Source organism: Uloborus diversus, chromosome 1 (assembly GCF_026930045.1).
Source record: "Uloborus diversus isolate 005 chromosome 1, Udiv.v.3.1, whole genome shotgun sequence".
In the NCBI taxonomy this organism is placed as follows: Eukaryota; Metazoa; Arthropoda; class Arachnida; order Araneae; family Uloboridae; genus Uloborus; species Uloborus diversus.
In genome coordinates this window covers 42,231,373-42,248,253 of record NC_072731.1, presented here as the reverse complement: position 1 = coordinate 42,248,253, position 16,881 = coordinate 42,231,373, and the positions used below count along the sequence as shown (strand labels likewise).

General features: G+C 35.0%; 2 protein-coding genes across 2 annotated transcripts in view; one reads left to right on the top strand and one right to left on the bottom strand.

The window, feature by feature from the left end:
- Positions 1-16,881, bottom strand: part of LOC129229476 (lachesin-like) — a 453,429-nt gene that overhangs the window by 320,937 nt on the left and 115,611 nt on the right. The gene's annotated exons all lie outside the window — the stretch shown is intronic.
- LOC129229487 (uncharacterized) lies at positions 7,787-10,490 on the top strand. The gene is made up of 2 exons (XM_054863806.1): positions 7,787-7,910; positions 10,008-10,490. Exons 1-2 carry the CDS (start codon positions 7,902-7,904, stop codon positions 10,404-10,406), a joined length of 408 nt encoding a protein of 135 aa, XP_054719781.1. The 5' UTR covers positions 7,787-7,901; the 3' UTR covers positions 10,407-10,490.

The window sequence follows — 16,881 nt, the reverse complement described above, 5'->3', positions numbered from 1 at the left end:
ATATTACGAAGAGATCAGTAAATTTAAAAATCAACTTTCACAAAGATGGAGCAATATTCATTCGCATCCTAACACACAAAATATGAACTATTTGAACCTTGTAGAAAGTTATGTAATTGAATATAGTAAGTATACTTCAACAAATCAAGGGAGATTTCAGTTCAAAGTCAACAGACTGAGAACAGTTATAAATAATGTTAGAAATGAAGATACAGCTGAATCAAAAACACCAAATCATAAAGAATATGCCAAATGATTTATTAAAGTGTGGGCAAAATGTGTTAGTTGGATGGATGGGAAATAAATTAACGAAGGGCAATATTGGACAGGAACTTTAATAGACGAAAAAGGAATAGAAATAGCTTGTTTGAGAATGCATAAAAATGGAGGAATGCTCTTTGTATTTCCTATTAAAGAAGGTAAATGATCTATGGAATCTGATAAAATTATTGAGTTTTTAAAGAATTCAGAATTGTAACCGATGGCTCAGGTATTAGCTGAATAAATATAGCCAGAGTGCAGTATTAGCTGAATAAATGTTTTTTGGTTGAAGTTTACAAAGTTTACTTGCTTTGGACTTTTTGGCCTTCCGTTTTCCTTAAAAATATATAATTTATATGCTTAAAATAATTATTTTTTAAAACTAGAGGAAGAATTGTAATGACTGAGCACACCTGTATGCTCTAATTTTTATCGAATTTTCCCTTTTATAGTTTAGCTGAACTTTTGGAGAGAACATGATAGCGTAAAAATTATTTCGTAAAAATGTCCTTCTGTTACCGTTTCTTAAATTTTATTTAAAAAAAAGCTACTAACGAAAAATTCTTGACTTTGGCTTTTTTAGTAACTTACTGTGATGTGTAAAAAAGTCTAGGCATCAGTTTTGAAAAAAAATATGTATTTCGATATACTCACAGACAGAAATCCATCGATTTTTCTGCAAAAACCGTCCTTCCGTTACCGCTGGAATTCACCATTAAATTCTTCAAGTTTTGTACCGTGTAGTATCGAAAGCGTGTCATAATAATCACAAATTTCGTACCGTATAATATCGAAATCGTGTTGTACAAGTACCGTATTGTACGAGGGACGCCTGTATACTACTAAGAAAATTTGGGAGTAAAGACTTTTGATTTTGGTAAAAGAAAAGGAGGAAATAAGTACTTATATCGTCAGCACCGAGACAGTAATTAATAAACGGCTTTGCAAATATAAGGTTTCGTATTAAACTATAGAAACCACTGAGCCCAGAATTGACTTCCGATTGCAGCGAAGACTTGCTGCAAGCAATGACCTTCAAAGTAAAAGTGTCTTTTATAGTATTAACAGATATGATCAGCTATAATTAGATTTTTACTAGATTAAATATAGTTGCAAATATTTTTACTGGAATGACTCTGAGGTTTATCGATTATTCATAAGCCACATCGATTATTCATTAACTTGAACGAAACAAAAACGTTAAAATAAAGATAAAATAAATAAACTAAATTTAATAAAAGCGTATAAAATTATTTCAAACATTCATTTTAGCAAAAACGATCTTCAGTTTACTGCATATTTCATTAAAATTCTGGCAATAATTTTACGATAAAAATTTATGTTTGCAAAACTATGATTCAAAGCAAAAATATGTGCAAAAGTGACAATTTTGTTTGTTCTAAGATAGGCTAAAATTATGGTCCTTACAATTTAGCTTTTTTACAAGAAAAATAAAAAACCGATAAAGCGCAAACTTACGCATTTAAAACAACTTTCTTCCTTGTAAATGTAATATTGTATTGACTGTGATTTCGCCCTTTTCAGAATATGCTTGTGATTGTGACCATGAAAAGGCTTTATGTTTATAGACTTTAAAAATAAATTCTGAAAGGCGTAAATCGTTCCTGTACCCAAATCACGGGACGCGGGAGCGTCTTGGCCGCCAAGAAAACCAAACGTCAGCAGCCAACAAGAGCATATCCACCGCCAAGAAAGACGAAAGAAAAAAGCGACTAAGGAACGGTTTACACGACAGAACAAGTTGGGGTTTTCTGGGTTTTCACGCCTCTCTATCTCAGCCCCATGAAGGCCCCCGGAGTTGATTTTTGGTATACTCAATCTCTAGTGGCCCCTGACGACATAAACCAAAATACAATCCCCAGGACAAGCAGGGGGAAGAGGAATTCAAGTTAGAAAATCGCTGTTCAAAAAGGTTTTCGCTTTCTTTGACAGGGCTACAGCCCAGACGAATCAAGCTGAAATTTCGCACACACATTCCTTGTGCTCTACTGATGTGCCTTTTGTGCCATTTAACCCCTTCCCCTCCCCCCTCGTTTTTACCCCATAAATTGTGCCTTCCCGGGGTTCTGTCACAGCCCCCAGGAGAGCTCTGGTAAGGATTTTCTGTACACATATTCTTGGGGGGCCATTGAGTACACATACGAAAACTCAACCCATTGAACCCCTTATAGTTCAATGACTCAACCCCCCAGGGACATCAGGAGCTGGAGTAATTAAAGTTTGAAAATCACTAATTTCCCCAAAATTCTTGTGTACTTTCTCTCAGCTTATAGGGTTTGTTAATCTCCGACTGCGATTTGCAAGGTTACAGATCTAAAATCTAACAATTATTCAAAGTTGACTTTGGAATTGAAATTCAATCAAGACTAATGAAACAGATCCAACAGTTGCAACTAGACTTTAAATCGCGGATATCTCAAATTTGCCACAGCGACTGCGCATGCGCGCGTACTTAGCTCATTGGACTCTTTGTTTTAAGATTCCATGTTGTTTGCTAGCTCATTGGGCTTTCTGTTTTAAGATTCCATGTTCTTTGTTTATATTTAAGCAGAGAAACAAATTAATGAATGAGATTAGAATGCTGTCTCCCCCCTCCCCCCAAGTTTTGTCGATACAAAATTTTCTTTACCCTGTTTTTCAGTTTTGATATATTTAAGGGGGGGGGGGGTAGGGGAATTTTAAATGTCGGTGCGAAACTGGGTTTAAACCATTAGAATATTTTACGCGACATATTATATGAAACTATACGCATATGAATATGATACATCTAACTTTATAATTGAAAGCGAAAAATAGCCCCTTCTTTATTGATTTGCTTATTTTCTAAATTAATGCATTTTTCACAAACATAACACATTAAGAACTGAAAATATATGAAATACGTGTGTGGATATCCGTGTTTTGCATTAATTTGTTAACAGACAAAATTTTTGCAATTAATTTAATGAAGACTTTTAAAGAGCTAAGTCCACGTGCGTCATGCGCAGTCGCTGTGGCAAATTTGGGATATCCGCCATTTGACCGTCGAGTACAGTTGTATAGCTCTTCTGACACTTTCAAATTTAAAATGTTTAATGGCTTAGTTTTTTTTTTTTGCTTAATAATAACATGCGTTATTTCGTCTTTTTAATGAACTTTTAAACAAAACTAGGCATTAAACAAGACAAAGACCTTCATCAAAAGAAAGATAAATCTCCAAACAATTAAAATTGTCCTATAAAACGTAAAAAACTTTTACAAGAAAAATAAAAAACCGATAAAGCGCAAACTTACGCATTTAAAACAACTTTCTTCCTTGTAAATGTAATATTGTATTGACTGTGATTTCGCACTTTTCAGAATATGCTTGTGATTGTGACCATGAAAAGGCTTTATGTTTATAGACTTTAAAAATAAATTCTGAAAGGCGTAAATCGTTCCTGTACCCAAATCACGGGACGCGGGAGCGTCTTGGCCGCCAAGAGAACCAAACGTCAGCAGCCAACAAGAGCATATCCACCGCCAAGAAAGACGAAAGAAAAAAGCGACTAAGGAACGGTTTACACGACAGAACAAGTTGGGGTTTTCTGGGTTTTCACGCCTCTCTATCTCAGCCCCATGAAGGCCCCCGGAGTTGATTTTTGGTATACTCAATCTCTAGTGGCCCCTGACGACATAAACCAAAATACAATCCCCAGGACAAGCAGGGGGAAGAGGAATTCAAGTTAGAAAATCGCTGTTCAAAAAGGTTTTCGCTTTCTTTGACAGGGCTACAGCCCAGACGAATCAAGCTGAAATTTCGCACACACATTCCTTGTGCTCTACTGATGTGCCTTTTGTGCCATTTAACCCCTTCCCCTCCCCCCTCGTTTTTACCCCATAAATTGTGCCTTCCCGGGGTTCTGTCACAGCCCCCAGGAGAGCTCTGGTAAGGATTTTCTGTACACATATTCTTGGGGGGCCATTGAGTACACATACGAAAACTCAGCCCCCCAGGGACATCAGGAGCTGGAGTAATTAAAGTTTGAAAATCACTAATTTCCCCAAAATTCTTGTGTACTTTCTCTCAGCTTATAGGGTTTGTTAATCTCCGACTGCGATTTGCAAGGTTACAGATCTAAAATCTAACAATTATTCAAAGTTGACTTTGGAATTGAAATTCAATCAAGTCTAATGAAACAGATCCAACAGTTGCAACTAGACTTTAAATCGCGGATATCTCAAATTTGCCACAGCGACTGCGCATGCGCGCGTACTTAGCTCATTGGACTCTTTGTTTTAAGATTCCATGTTGTTTGCTAGCTCATTGGGCTTTCTGTTTTAAGATTCCATGTTCTTTGTTTATATTTAAGCAGAGAAACAAATTAATGAATGAGATTAGAATGCTGTCTCCCCCCTCCCCCCAAGTTTTGCCGATACAAAATTTTCTTTACCCTGTTTTTCAGTTTTGATATATTTAAGGGGGGGGGGGTAGGGGAATTTTAAATGTCGGTGCGAAACTGGGTTTAAACCATTAGAATATTTTACGCGACATATTATATGAAACTATACGCATATGAATATGATACATCTAACTTTATAATTGAAAGCGAAAAATAGCCCCTTCTTTATTGATTTGCTTATTTTCTAAATTAATGCATTTTTCACAAACATAACACATTAAGAACTGAAAATATATGAAATACGTGTGTGGATATCCGTGTTTTGCATTAATTTGTTAACAGACAAAATTTTTGCAATTAATTTAATGAAGACTTTTAAAGAGCTAAGTCCACGTGCGTCATGCGCAGTCGCTGTGGCAAATTTGGGATATCCGCCATTTGACCGTCGAGTACAGTTGTATAGCTCTTCTGACACTTTCAAATTTAAAATGTTTAATGGCTTAGTTTTTTTTTTTTTGCTTAATAATAACATGCGTTATTTCGTCTTTTTAATGAACTTTTAAACAAAACTAGGCATTAAACAAGACAAAGACCTTCATCAAAAGAAAGATAAATCTCCAAACAATTAAAATTGTCCTATAAAACGTAAAAAACTTTTACAAGAAAAATAAAAAACCGATAAAGCGCAAACTTACGCATTTAAAACAACTTTCTTCCTTGTAAATGTAATATTGTATTGACTGTGATTTCGCACTTTTCAGAATATGCTTGTGATTGTGACCATGAAAAGGCTTTATGTTTATAGACTTTAAAAATAAATTCTGAAAGGCGTAAATCGTTCCTGTACCCAAATCACGGGACGCGGGAGCGTCTTGGCCGCCAAGAGAACCAAACGTCAGCAGCCAACAAGAGCATATCCACCGCCAAGAAAGACGAAAGAAAAAAGCGACTAAAGGCCATGTCACACTAGGCAACTTTTGCCTCAACTCGAACTTTTCCCCCAACTTTCGCGTGACTGACGTCATCCCTTCTATTGTTCCGCCGCTGCCCAACTTTCTGAGAGCGAAGGGAAAAAGTCGAGCGATTTCAGTGGTTCTGGCCAATAGAAAAGCAGCATTTCGTTTACAGAATATTCAAGATGGCAGCTACATACATGTTATCCAGCGATATGGAAAAAATGAAATGGACAGTAGAATATGAAGCATATTTAATCGACTCAATCCACCCGCATAAAGCTCTATGGGACGTTTCAGACGGTTTGTTTCTAAAAAAAACATACAAGAAGCATTTGATGATGGGAATTTCACAAGATATGACGAAACGATGGCCAGCTGCATCAGCACTGTTCACGTATGGTAAGTTTTATAACTTAATTATATTAATTCTGTGCACAAATGTTGTTTGGTGACATGTTCCGTAATTGCTTTAACGTGGCATTGTCTTTATCAAAAATAGGTATAAGCTTCAGCTATTTTTAAAATTTTAAGCTTGGTTACTGAATAGTTTCAGGACTTGGCGCCGTTTCCATTTGAATGTCGCCAACTGATTTTGTTTACATTTTAGTAAATGACTTCTTGAATTCAAATTTCATCATTGAAATAAAATGATGCAGCGTTCTGAATTGAAATGATTTTTGTTTGATTCTCGGTTATCACCCTTTATTTTGCCAATTTTTTTTTTTTTTTTTTTTTTTTAATGATTGAAAATGTCGTATATTTCTTAGTTGAGATGCAATATTTTCAGTTTCTTTTTGAAAAGTTTTGTTTTACTGTCTGCTTTTCCGTGCCGACCATGCCCAAAGTTTTTCTAAGGGTGTTATACACACATTATTTCCATTTGATCGCAATTTCATTAAGACGAAGTTTGATTATTTGAAAACAATTCCCAAATTTTGTTAATAAAAGTTTTAAAGTTAACTATTTGATATAAATATTGCTTCTACTGTCATGAAAAATTATGTTATCAGAAAGCTATTCTTGTGAAATCATTTATCCCATTTTTTCAGTGGCAGCTCATCTATTTGTATACATGTGCAGGGCATCCACCTTAATGGAAAATTACAAAGATATTTAATAGCAAAATAAATAAAATAACTTTAAATACACCTGTAGATTGCTACCAAATCCCAGGCTGATTTTCAGTCTGAACCTTGTAAACTTAATATTAAGTAGTTAGCACTCAGTACTGTAGAGTACCAGGCTCTGATTTACACACTCGCAGAGCCTGCAATTTCGGACGTGGGGGGCATAGAAGTTAAAGGCCCCACGACCCAATTCAGTGGTCGTTAAGGGGCCCTGCTGATGTTTTGCAGGGGGCCCAAACGTAGTTACGGGACTAGTGGAGTGCTTTTCCATTGTAAAGAGGGCCGTGTAAAGTATTTTATTCCATTTCACATGCAGTCCAGAAATGTTCTTGGCGGTTCAAAACTAAAAGTCACCCAGACCCGTCGTGTAGGGGGGTCAGGGAGTAAATTACACCCCCTCCCCTTGAAAAAATTAATGTTTTTACACGTAAGTGAGCTACATTTTTGTTTTTTAACGATTAAATTTGCAATGAGCCCCCATTGGAAGAATTCAAAATGACGGGCCTGTCTCCCAGCCTACTTCAACTTCCCTATCACGGCGAGCCAATGTGTCGGCCAGTTATCTCGTCTGACTGTAAGAAATTTAATTTTGTGTGACAAAACTATAAAAATGGACAAACAGCATTTCCACTACGCATTTTCCGTGGAAAGACTTTGAACAAACTTTAAACATTAAACTTCTTTTTTATTATGAAACTTAAAATAAACAAGCCCCTATAGTAAATCCACCACTGGTCTGAATAAACCAATTTCAAAGACAATGTATGATAAATTAGGTGAAATACAGCTATTCTGATTCTGACCTTAAATAGAACTTCCTAAAAAAAAAAAAAAAGCTGTTTTTATCATCAGAGTTTGATATCCAGATAAGTCTGCCTATGTTAACTTCCATGTTTCTGATTTCTTATTCAGTGTTTAATAGCTATTTTTCTCTTTCTGCATTAAAAATGCTTGTATAATTATTTCTGTTATTTCCTATTTTAGAGAATTTGGTGAAAAAATTCCAGAATTTAAGGACCTATTTCAACAGAGAGTTAAAAACCTTGAGGACGTTGAAAAGTGGAAGCGGTTGCGACAGTATCCAGCCGAGGTGGGCGCATTTCCAACGGTTGTCCTTCCTCCAAGACTCTGTGACTCCAGTACCCAGTACATCGAATTTAAATGGAGGCATCCCAATGGTAATGGTAAGTTGAGTCTTTAATTTAGTCGAAAATTTATAGAATTCGTATACATGCTGTTAGGTACCAAATAATGCCAATATAATCTAATCTCATTTTTGTGAAATTTGTTATTCAGAGAGAAAATATGACTGCATAGCTGCCTTGTTTGGGAGAGTCCCATATTTATTCTCCAAGACCTTTTGATCATATGATTCAATTTAGACCCTTTTAGCTTCTGCATACTTTTAGATGAACCTCCCAATCACCGCACGGACTGCCCAAGATAAGAGACTACTTTCTTCCCCCCCCCCCATCCGAAAAAAATCACTTCTGCCGAATGTGCCTTGACCCGTTGAAGTGCATTGTGTGTGCGGAAATAATTTTTAGAGGGAGTATTAGAAATTGAACTTTTCCAGATATCTCTACACATTTTCTTTTCTAGTATCAAATATTACGTACATCAAAGAAGAACTAATGGACAAATTATGAAATGATATTCCCCTGAATTCAAAACCAGTGGTTAAATGTATTCTTCCACTCTTGCCTCTGACTACAATATTCAGGGTTCCCACTGTCAATTCCTTATATTTTGAAGCCTATAAATTTCGAAAAACTTTTATTTTCAAAGATTACCTATTTTAAACTTGTATCCATAGGCGGATTTACAAAGGTGTCGCCCAAACATTTTTGGTTGGATAGTGAAAATGATTAAAATTAAATATTTTTCAATTAGACACATAATTTAAAAAATAATTTATAATTTCTCACTGCTAGCAATGCAAGTTAATTTACTTAAAAGCAAACCCAAAAATACAATAATGTGCAGATTTCTGTGTGTCCTGCATGCATCACCAAATATTGCCAGTGCAAGAGAAATTGTGCTACCTATAAAGAAGAGTATTTTTATTCATTTGAAGAAAAAACTAAATGCACACATTTCTTATATTATTTTGTGCTCAATGCTGACCAGTAATTGCTATGTATATACTGCTACCCAGTAACAGAGTATACAATTGTAGAATAATTGCATACTCTCTTACTGAGTGTTAATGGGTACAAAGTACAATCATTGAATTTTCTTTTACAACCATGGCAAATTTAAAAAAAAATCTCTATTGTTATATACTTTATTGAAAATCATATAAACTGTTTCAAGTTCTTTCACATCATTTCAGTTTTCATTGCTATAAAGTCTGCTCTAAAATCAATTAATTATTGTAATTTGATTAATTTCAACATTTTTTAATGTAGACTTTCAAAAAAAAAAAAAAAAAGCTCTAGACCCCCTACTTTTTGTCTTGGGAAATATCTCCCCAGTATTGGTACACCCCAAAATTCACAGCCTAAATCTGTCGATGCTTGTATCGTTTCCTTTTCTGTTTATCAAGAAATCTTGTTGCTGTTATTTTTGCTTATAATTTATGAAATTTTAGTTGAAAGTTTTGGGGTACATATTATTATGATTTCAATTTTTCTGTTTTAAATGCTTATTTCTGCTTTTGTCTATCATGATCTGATTTTTAAAAAAAGGTGACTTTTTTGAAAAACATATTTTTAAATAAATTAAATGAAAAAGGATGTACCAGTGTTTGGATGCATAAATTGCAAATTACTGCAGATACGTGTTTTGGTGTTACGAGGAACACCTTTTTCCTCACACTTTTTTGCATTAAAAAAGGTGTTCCTTGTAACACTGAAACAAGTGTCTGCAGTAATTTGCAATTCTTGAGCATCAAAACGTTGGTACATCCTTTCATTTATATTGGTAAATGTTTCATTTTTAGGAAAAGCATTCAATAGTCATCTTGTCATGAGAACCTATCCCACTTTTCTATGGCACTGGTGAAGAAGAAATGTATAGATAATACAGTATAACTTTCATTTAACGATTTCCTCTATTTAGTCATATTTTACTGTTCCTTATTTGACTGCATTGAATGTCTATGCTCCTTGATTTAAGGACAACTTTTTCCAGTCCCTTGACAATCATTAAATCAGGGTTATACTTTACATTCAAAGCCAATTTTAGCCAAAATGCTCTTGTTGCAAGTCTGAGCTCGACCAAAGCAATAGCAGGTATGATCTTTATGATTATAAACTAATAGTCTTTTACTTTCACAGGAGTCGCAGAGATCTGAAATTGCAGCTGGTGGCAGTGGCTGCAGTGCTTCTTTGGCTGCTGATCCTGAAGATGAAGTTACAGATATTAGCTACCTAGGCGTAGCAGCTGAAGAGCACTGCTACACTCAGAGTAGTCCAGGTCCCTCTGAGCCAGCTGCAAAAAAAAGAAAGGGGATGGATGACCGTGAAGACTCGGTTACTGTGGCAACCAAATACTTAAAAGACTTGAATGCAAAAAGCACACAAAGAACTCCGTCATCAATGACGGATGTTCATTTTGCCAATTTTGTTGCATCCAGCATGGCGGAGCTAAAGACGGAAAAAAAAAAAGATTTGTGTCGGCTTGACATTATGAAGGTGCTGATGCAGCACAAACATGACGATTCAGATTCAATGTAATTTGGCCATCGTTCTTGTTGGAATTCCCACCATCATTGTCTGTTTTTTTTTTTTTTTATTTGAATAATTCTCACGTCCCATAGAGTTCTGTGCAAGTGGATTAAAATCCATAAATAAAAGCTTCATATTCTACTGTCCACAATTTCAATTTTATTTGTCAATAAAAGTTCTTTTAACCTGTTTTCTGACTTGCAACAATTACTTTAAAAGCAACATGAATAAAAAATATTAATTGTTCCCTCTTTAAGAGAGTGGAAAAAATCCTTGTCCAAAAGAAAGGTATTATGAGATGTGTATAAATATTTCCATTTTTAAAAGTTAAAAATATATGCAGCCAGCATTATGGAATGGTTTGTCAAATTCTTATTCTGATCTGTAAGAATGTTGCCATATTGTTAATTCAGAGTTTTCCAATTTTTTAATATAAAAATAAAACTTGCATTGGTATATTCTTTTTAATCTTTTGCAGTCAATCTCCTCAGGAACAACTGGGGAAAAAATTGTTTCCCATCAGAGAAAGTACAAAATAAAATATTTTTCTAACGCAATATTCCCCAATTATCCCCATTGTAGATATAAGTTTGTAATACTTAATAGTCAAATCATGAGAAATGAAAATACACTTGATCAGTTCCAAAAAGTATTTTATTAAACAATGCCTTTCGATTTTCTAACTTTAAAACCAAGAACTAACTGTTTCTGTGGAACAAGTTACTCCAATAAAACACAAACAAATTTAGTAAAAGTAACATTTCTTTCTTTTATCAATATACCTTCAACGTGTCTTTTTTTCAGTTGACACAATATGTTTTGATAAATGTTACCTAAATATTTGTATACCTTAAACCAGTGATGCACAACCTTCTTTTACCTGAGAGCGGCACCTCATATTAAAATTATGCTTGCGAGCCATAACACATATAAAACGTTGCTAAATAACCAATATCATCAATAGATGTTTTATAGATTTATTTATTGCATGTTTTTTTCGGAAATCAATCACTGAATAAGTGGCTCCTAATTTGTAACGTCATTTATCATGCTTCTCCATTTGTAATATTCTAACACAAAGCAATGGGTCACGCATCAGCTTCACAGGAACTGGTTGAGCACCGCTGCTTTAACGTACTTTTCTTACAAAATGCTGACAAGTGTATCTTAGGGTGTGTTTCAGAAACATTGCATTTTTTACACTTCAGGAGAAGCCGGCCAAAGAAACAAAGCACATAATATTGAAAAAAGGCCATATGTGAATTTTTTTTTAATATCTTCATTTTCCAAAAAAGTTTTCGGAGCATGAAATTGTTAAATAATTATTTCATTACTTAATAGTACAGTAGCCCCTTGTTATGGTCTGCTGTTAGGGGCCAAAGGCGTAGTGTAACCAAAAAAGAACTAACCAAGGTCATTAAAAATAACAATTTTGAGTAAAAATAAAGTATTTGAAAACCTTCAAAGTATACAATTAATTTTACAGCAGGGTTCTTTTAAGAGAAAATTGAATTCAAAAGATGTTAATTGGCATGAGATGAAATAATAATAGTTATTGAAAGAAAAACTCTAATTGTACTTATCTTTTTTTAATTTTTTTTGCTGCTCACTCAAATTTTAAGGTTTTGGCAGCATGTTCAGAGCACTGAACAGACGAGATAAAACTTATTAGTACAAAGAATAATTTATTATGTAAAGATTAATCTTTTTTATTGCTTTTAAGCTTCATACAGAAAATAATATATTTAAAATGCTTTTAAAGTTACGTGTTTTACCATATCCTGTAACTGAAATCTAAGTTTATGATCAACTACTTAGTGACATTGAAAAAATACAGTGATGAACCCGAAAGTTTGCAGTTCTTAATGCATCAAGCACAGTTTATAAATGCAATTTGGTACAACATAACCTGTTAAAATAGCTTTAATTATTATATATATGTTTTAAAAGAGAGATGTTAAAAGGTATAATATAAATATATTTATGTTGACAGTGAAAAATATAATTGTAAAACACCTCTCCTGCAAACAATCCTATGTTACAAAAACTTTTGTACAGTTGATGTTAGCTCTTGAGAGGTTTTACTGCATGTGATTAAAAAATTATAAAATGACTGTAGAAAACTAAATATTATAACTGTTTAGACCTTTTTCAAAACTTATAATAGACTGTACAAATATTCATATTATGAAGAGGATTTGAGAACTATTTACATTTGCATTTTATAAGCAGGATATATATTTCAATAAATAAAAAATTAGTGAAGGCGTGCCATAGCATTTTGCCATGGCACCGCCCCAACTGTATTAAAATATTGGGTAAACAGTGTTTGAATCTGTTTTGAATAATGTGTGGCTTTTTGAGAGCACGGTTCTAAAGCATCAAATGCTTCTCTAGAAAAGTCTCTCCAGTCACCAGGCTTCAAAGTTAAATTAACAATATCCTCCGTGTCTAAACTGCTCTCAGTCACATATCCATGACCATGTGTCATCAAAAAATTATGCAGGCAGCAGGTAGCCTTAACTATTTTCTTAGCAGTGGCTTCTGAAGTTATGATGGGGCTTTTGTAAATTTGAAACCTTGCAGCTAAAACTCCAAAGGCATTCTCTGATACCCGCCTTGCTCGTGACAGGCGGTAGTTGAAGATTATTTCTTCATCAGAGAGCTTGTTCCCAGAATGTGGCTTCATGATGTATGGTGACAGCGGAAATGCATCGTCAGCCACCAAAACATACGGAAGCTTGAGCTCAGTGCTGGGAAGAAAGCAGCCATTTGGAACTTCTAATGTCCTTGCCTCAATTGCAGATTTTAATGAGCATTTACCCCAAACTCCACCATCACTTATTCTTCCATTGGTGCCTACATCAATATAAAGAAATTTTAAATTCGCATCAACGACAGCTAGCAAAACAATGCTGAAATCGCCTTTATAGTTATAGTACATGGATCCGGATCCAGGAGGGGGTGTTATCTTCACGTGCTTGCCATCCATGGCACCAATGCAGTTTGGGAAATTCCATTTGTTATTAAAATCTCTGGAAGTGGATTCCCATTCTGCACCAGTAGCTGGTACTTCCAGATACATCTCCTGCAGTGTTTGGTACAAGTGGATGCAGACTTCTGATATGATACCTGACAAGGTATTTGGTGCAATTCTGAAGTTGTATCCAATTGAGAATTGAGTGCTACCTGCAAAAGAAAAAAAAAAAACTAAGGATCATGTGCAACTTCACACATTTCTTTTGAAAAACTTCGCTAAACTGGCAGAAAAATAAGTTCAGCTGGAGAATTGTGAATTAAACCCTTTGACAGTCACAAACATACTGTTTCTCAAAACACATTAGGGCAATTAGGAGCGCCCCAAAATTCATTTTTTTTAAGGCAGAAATTCTCAAGATTTCATATGGAACTCCAAATTTTTGCCGAATAGGGAAATTGTTTGGGAGATCGCAGTGACTTCCTATCAAGGTGCCCCTGATAACAGCTCAAGAGATAAACAAATAAAAGCAAGATTTGGGCAGCAACAAGCAGGCAAGCAAACCCTCCCTTAAAACACATAAAATCCATAAATGAAATATTGAGGAGGATAGGAAGGATAATGGGAGAATAATAGAAAATTTGTATTACACTAATTTATACCATTATTTACCTTTTACTACTTGCATACAGCAATTTTTGCATGAATCATTGAATCTTTTTGTTCTTGAACTCTTTTGTTTGCTTTCAATCTTACAGCTTTTATAACTGAGAAAATAAGTTGTACATCCAGTTCAGTACTTCCATAAAAGTAAACTATTCAATTACATAGTAGGAGGAAATAAAACAATTTCCTTGAATAGGTTATAATATTAATCTTGATCACTTTTGGCTTATTTCAATTCAAGCCCAAAATATTAGCACTCGATTGTGCCATAATATTGAAAATTAACACTCTTAGTGGGATTGAATTGGATAGTTGATTTATCATTTCTGCTTTAATTAAGCAAGAGATTTATCAAGCCATCAAATTTCTATCTTTGAGTTTAAAAAATATGATTTAAAAAAAAAAAAATTCTCCTTATTATGTGAAAATGTTTTTGAATAAATTTACTCACTTAGGCAATGCTTATATTAGTAATTGTTTGAGGCAAATAATTCTTGCTTTTAATTGTGCAGTACAATTTCAAAAATAAATTCATCATTGAAATGCATTTTTTTTTTTAAATCTTTGCCTTAATCACGATTTAGCATAACCAGATTACCCTGGCTCTCATTTGAGCCGGTTAATCAGGGATCTACTCTGAAAAAAGAAAAAACTGCTGCTGCATATTAGAGGTTACTGTAGTAACAAAACCTGTGCATGTAGTTTAAATTAGTTTGTGTGTTACAACTTTGTGCTCCTAAATTTAGTTATGAGTATTTTGAATAACACTCTTGAAAATGAACAAACTGGTGCACTGTTTTGTTATGATTCATGTTTCATACAACAAAAGAGATAATCTTACCAGTTGCCAAGTATCGCAAAGTAACAGCAAGACGTTCACCAGCACTAATGCTTTCCCTCATTCTTGTGTCTTGCTTAGCAATTTTTTTTGAAATTAAACTCAACAAGAGCTCGAAGTTTGCAGTGGACATTCTGATATAACGTCTGTACCCTTCTGGATCCTAGTTTAGAAAATGAAAATATAAATATTTAACCTCAAGCACAAGTAAATATATAAACCATATACAATTTTTAAAAAGTTAATAACATTTTAATCTTCATTTGAGGCAGTGAAAAGCAAAAGGATGTAAGTGGGCGTTTTAATGTTTCAAGTAAAACACATTTAAAAGTTCAGACCCTAGGACCCCCTGACAAAGTTGCAGCACAACTTATCAGGGCCACATTTTGGGCTAACAAGTTTATTAATCACAACCACCTCACACACAAAAAAAGGAGGATTTTCCTACTCCTTAGTAGTGAAGAAGCTATATCAGCCTCGTAGGAAACTAGGGACCCATCCCGGAATTGGAGTTGAAAAATTTTATAAGTTTCGGGGGGGGGGGGGGGGGTACCTTGGCTCTCAGCGGCTTCTTAGAACAGTCCCCTAAAAATTTCACTACGTACTGGGCATCCTTTCCTTTTGTGATGAATACCTTAATTCATGAAAAAAACATTTTAATAATTCTGGTAAGCTATCAATGAAGCAGAAAAAATTTAACTGGCAGAAACTGATGTGCGATTTTTACTTAAAAACTTTTAAAAGGTGTTGTGAACTAAATAATAATAATTTTGGTTAAAGTCATTCAGAGAAGTGTCATTTAAAGTGCTGAAACGTAATAAATACACATCAATGACAAATAAGTAATTTTAAAGTACTTACTTCCAATGCTAATTCTCGCATTAAATTTTCATATTCTCCCTGCTCTTTTCTTCTCAGCAGCCATTTTCGAGTCCAGAGCTTCCTTTTTCGCTGCTGCTGCTGCTTCTTCTTTTTTATAGCTTCAATAAGAATTATTGTTGCAGCCATCTTTGCTGCATTCAATTCTTCATCATTTATTACTGTCAAATCCATCGATAATCGGCACACAGCTGAAATTCGCGTGATCGAGATCGAGCAATACGTGCGATCCACTAAAATGAGATGTCGCCAGTAAAAGATGATAATTAATTTACTCTGGCAGACGATCTCCGAAGTTTTATAGCAGACGACCCAAATCGTACGGCAACCCACAACAGACGCGATGACGTAGAACAGAAAGAATTCTGGTTTAGAATTGGGGAAAAAGTCGAGTCGGGGAAAAAGTTGGCAAGTGTGATATGGCCTTAAGGAACGGTTTACACGACAGAACAAGTTGGGGTTTTCTGGGTTTTCACGCCTCTCTATCTCAGCCCCATGAAGGCCCCCGGAGTTGATTTTTGGTATACTCAATCTCTAGTGGCCCCTGACGACATAAACAACAATACAATCCCCAGGACAAGCAGGGGGAAGAGGAATTCAAGTTAGAAAATCGCTGTTCAAAAAGGTTTTCGCTTTCTTTGACAGGGCTACAGCCCAGACGAATCAAGCTGAAATTTCGCACACACATTCCTTGTGCTCTACTGATGTGCCTTTTGTGCCATTTAACCCCTTCCCCTCCCCCCTCGTTTTTACCCCATAAATTGTGCCTTCCCGGGGTTCTGTCACAGCCCCCAGGAGAGCTCTGGTAAGGATTTTCTGTACACATATTCTTGGGGGGCCATTGAGTACACATACGAAAACTCAGCCCCCCAGGGACATCAGGAGCTGGAGTAATTAAAGTTTGAAAATCACTAATTTCCCCAAAATTCTTGTGTACTTTCTCTCAGCTTATAGGGTTTGTTAATCTCCGACTGCGATTTGCAAGGTTACAGATCTAAAATCTAACAATTATTCAAAGTTGACTTTGGAATTGAAATTCAATCAAGTCTAATGAAACAGATCCAACAGTTGCAACTAGACTTTAAATCGCGGATATCTCAAATTTGCCACAGCGACTGCGCATG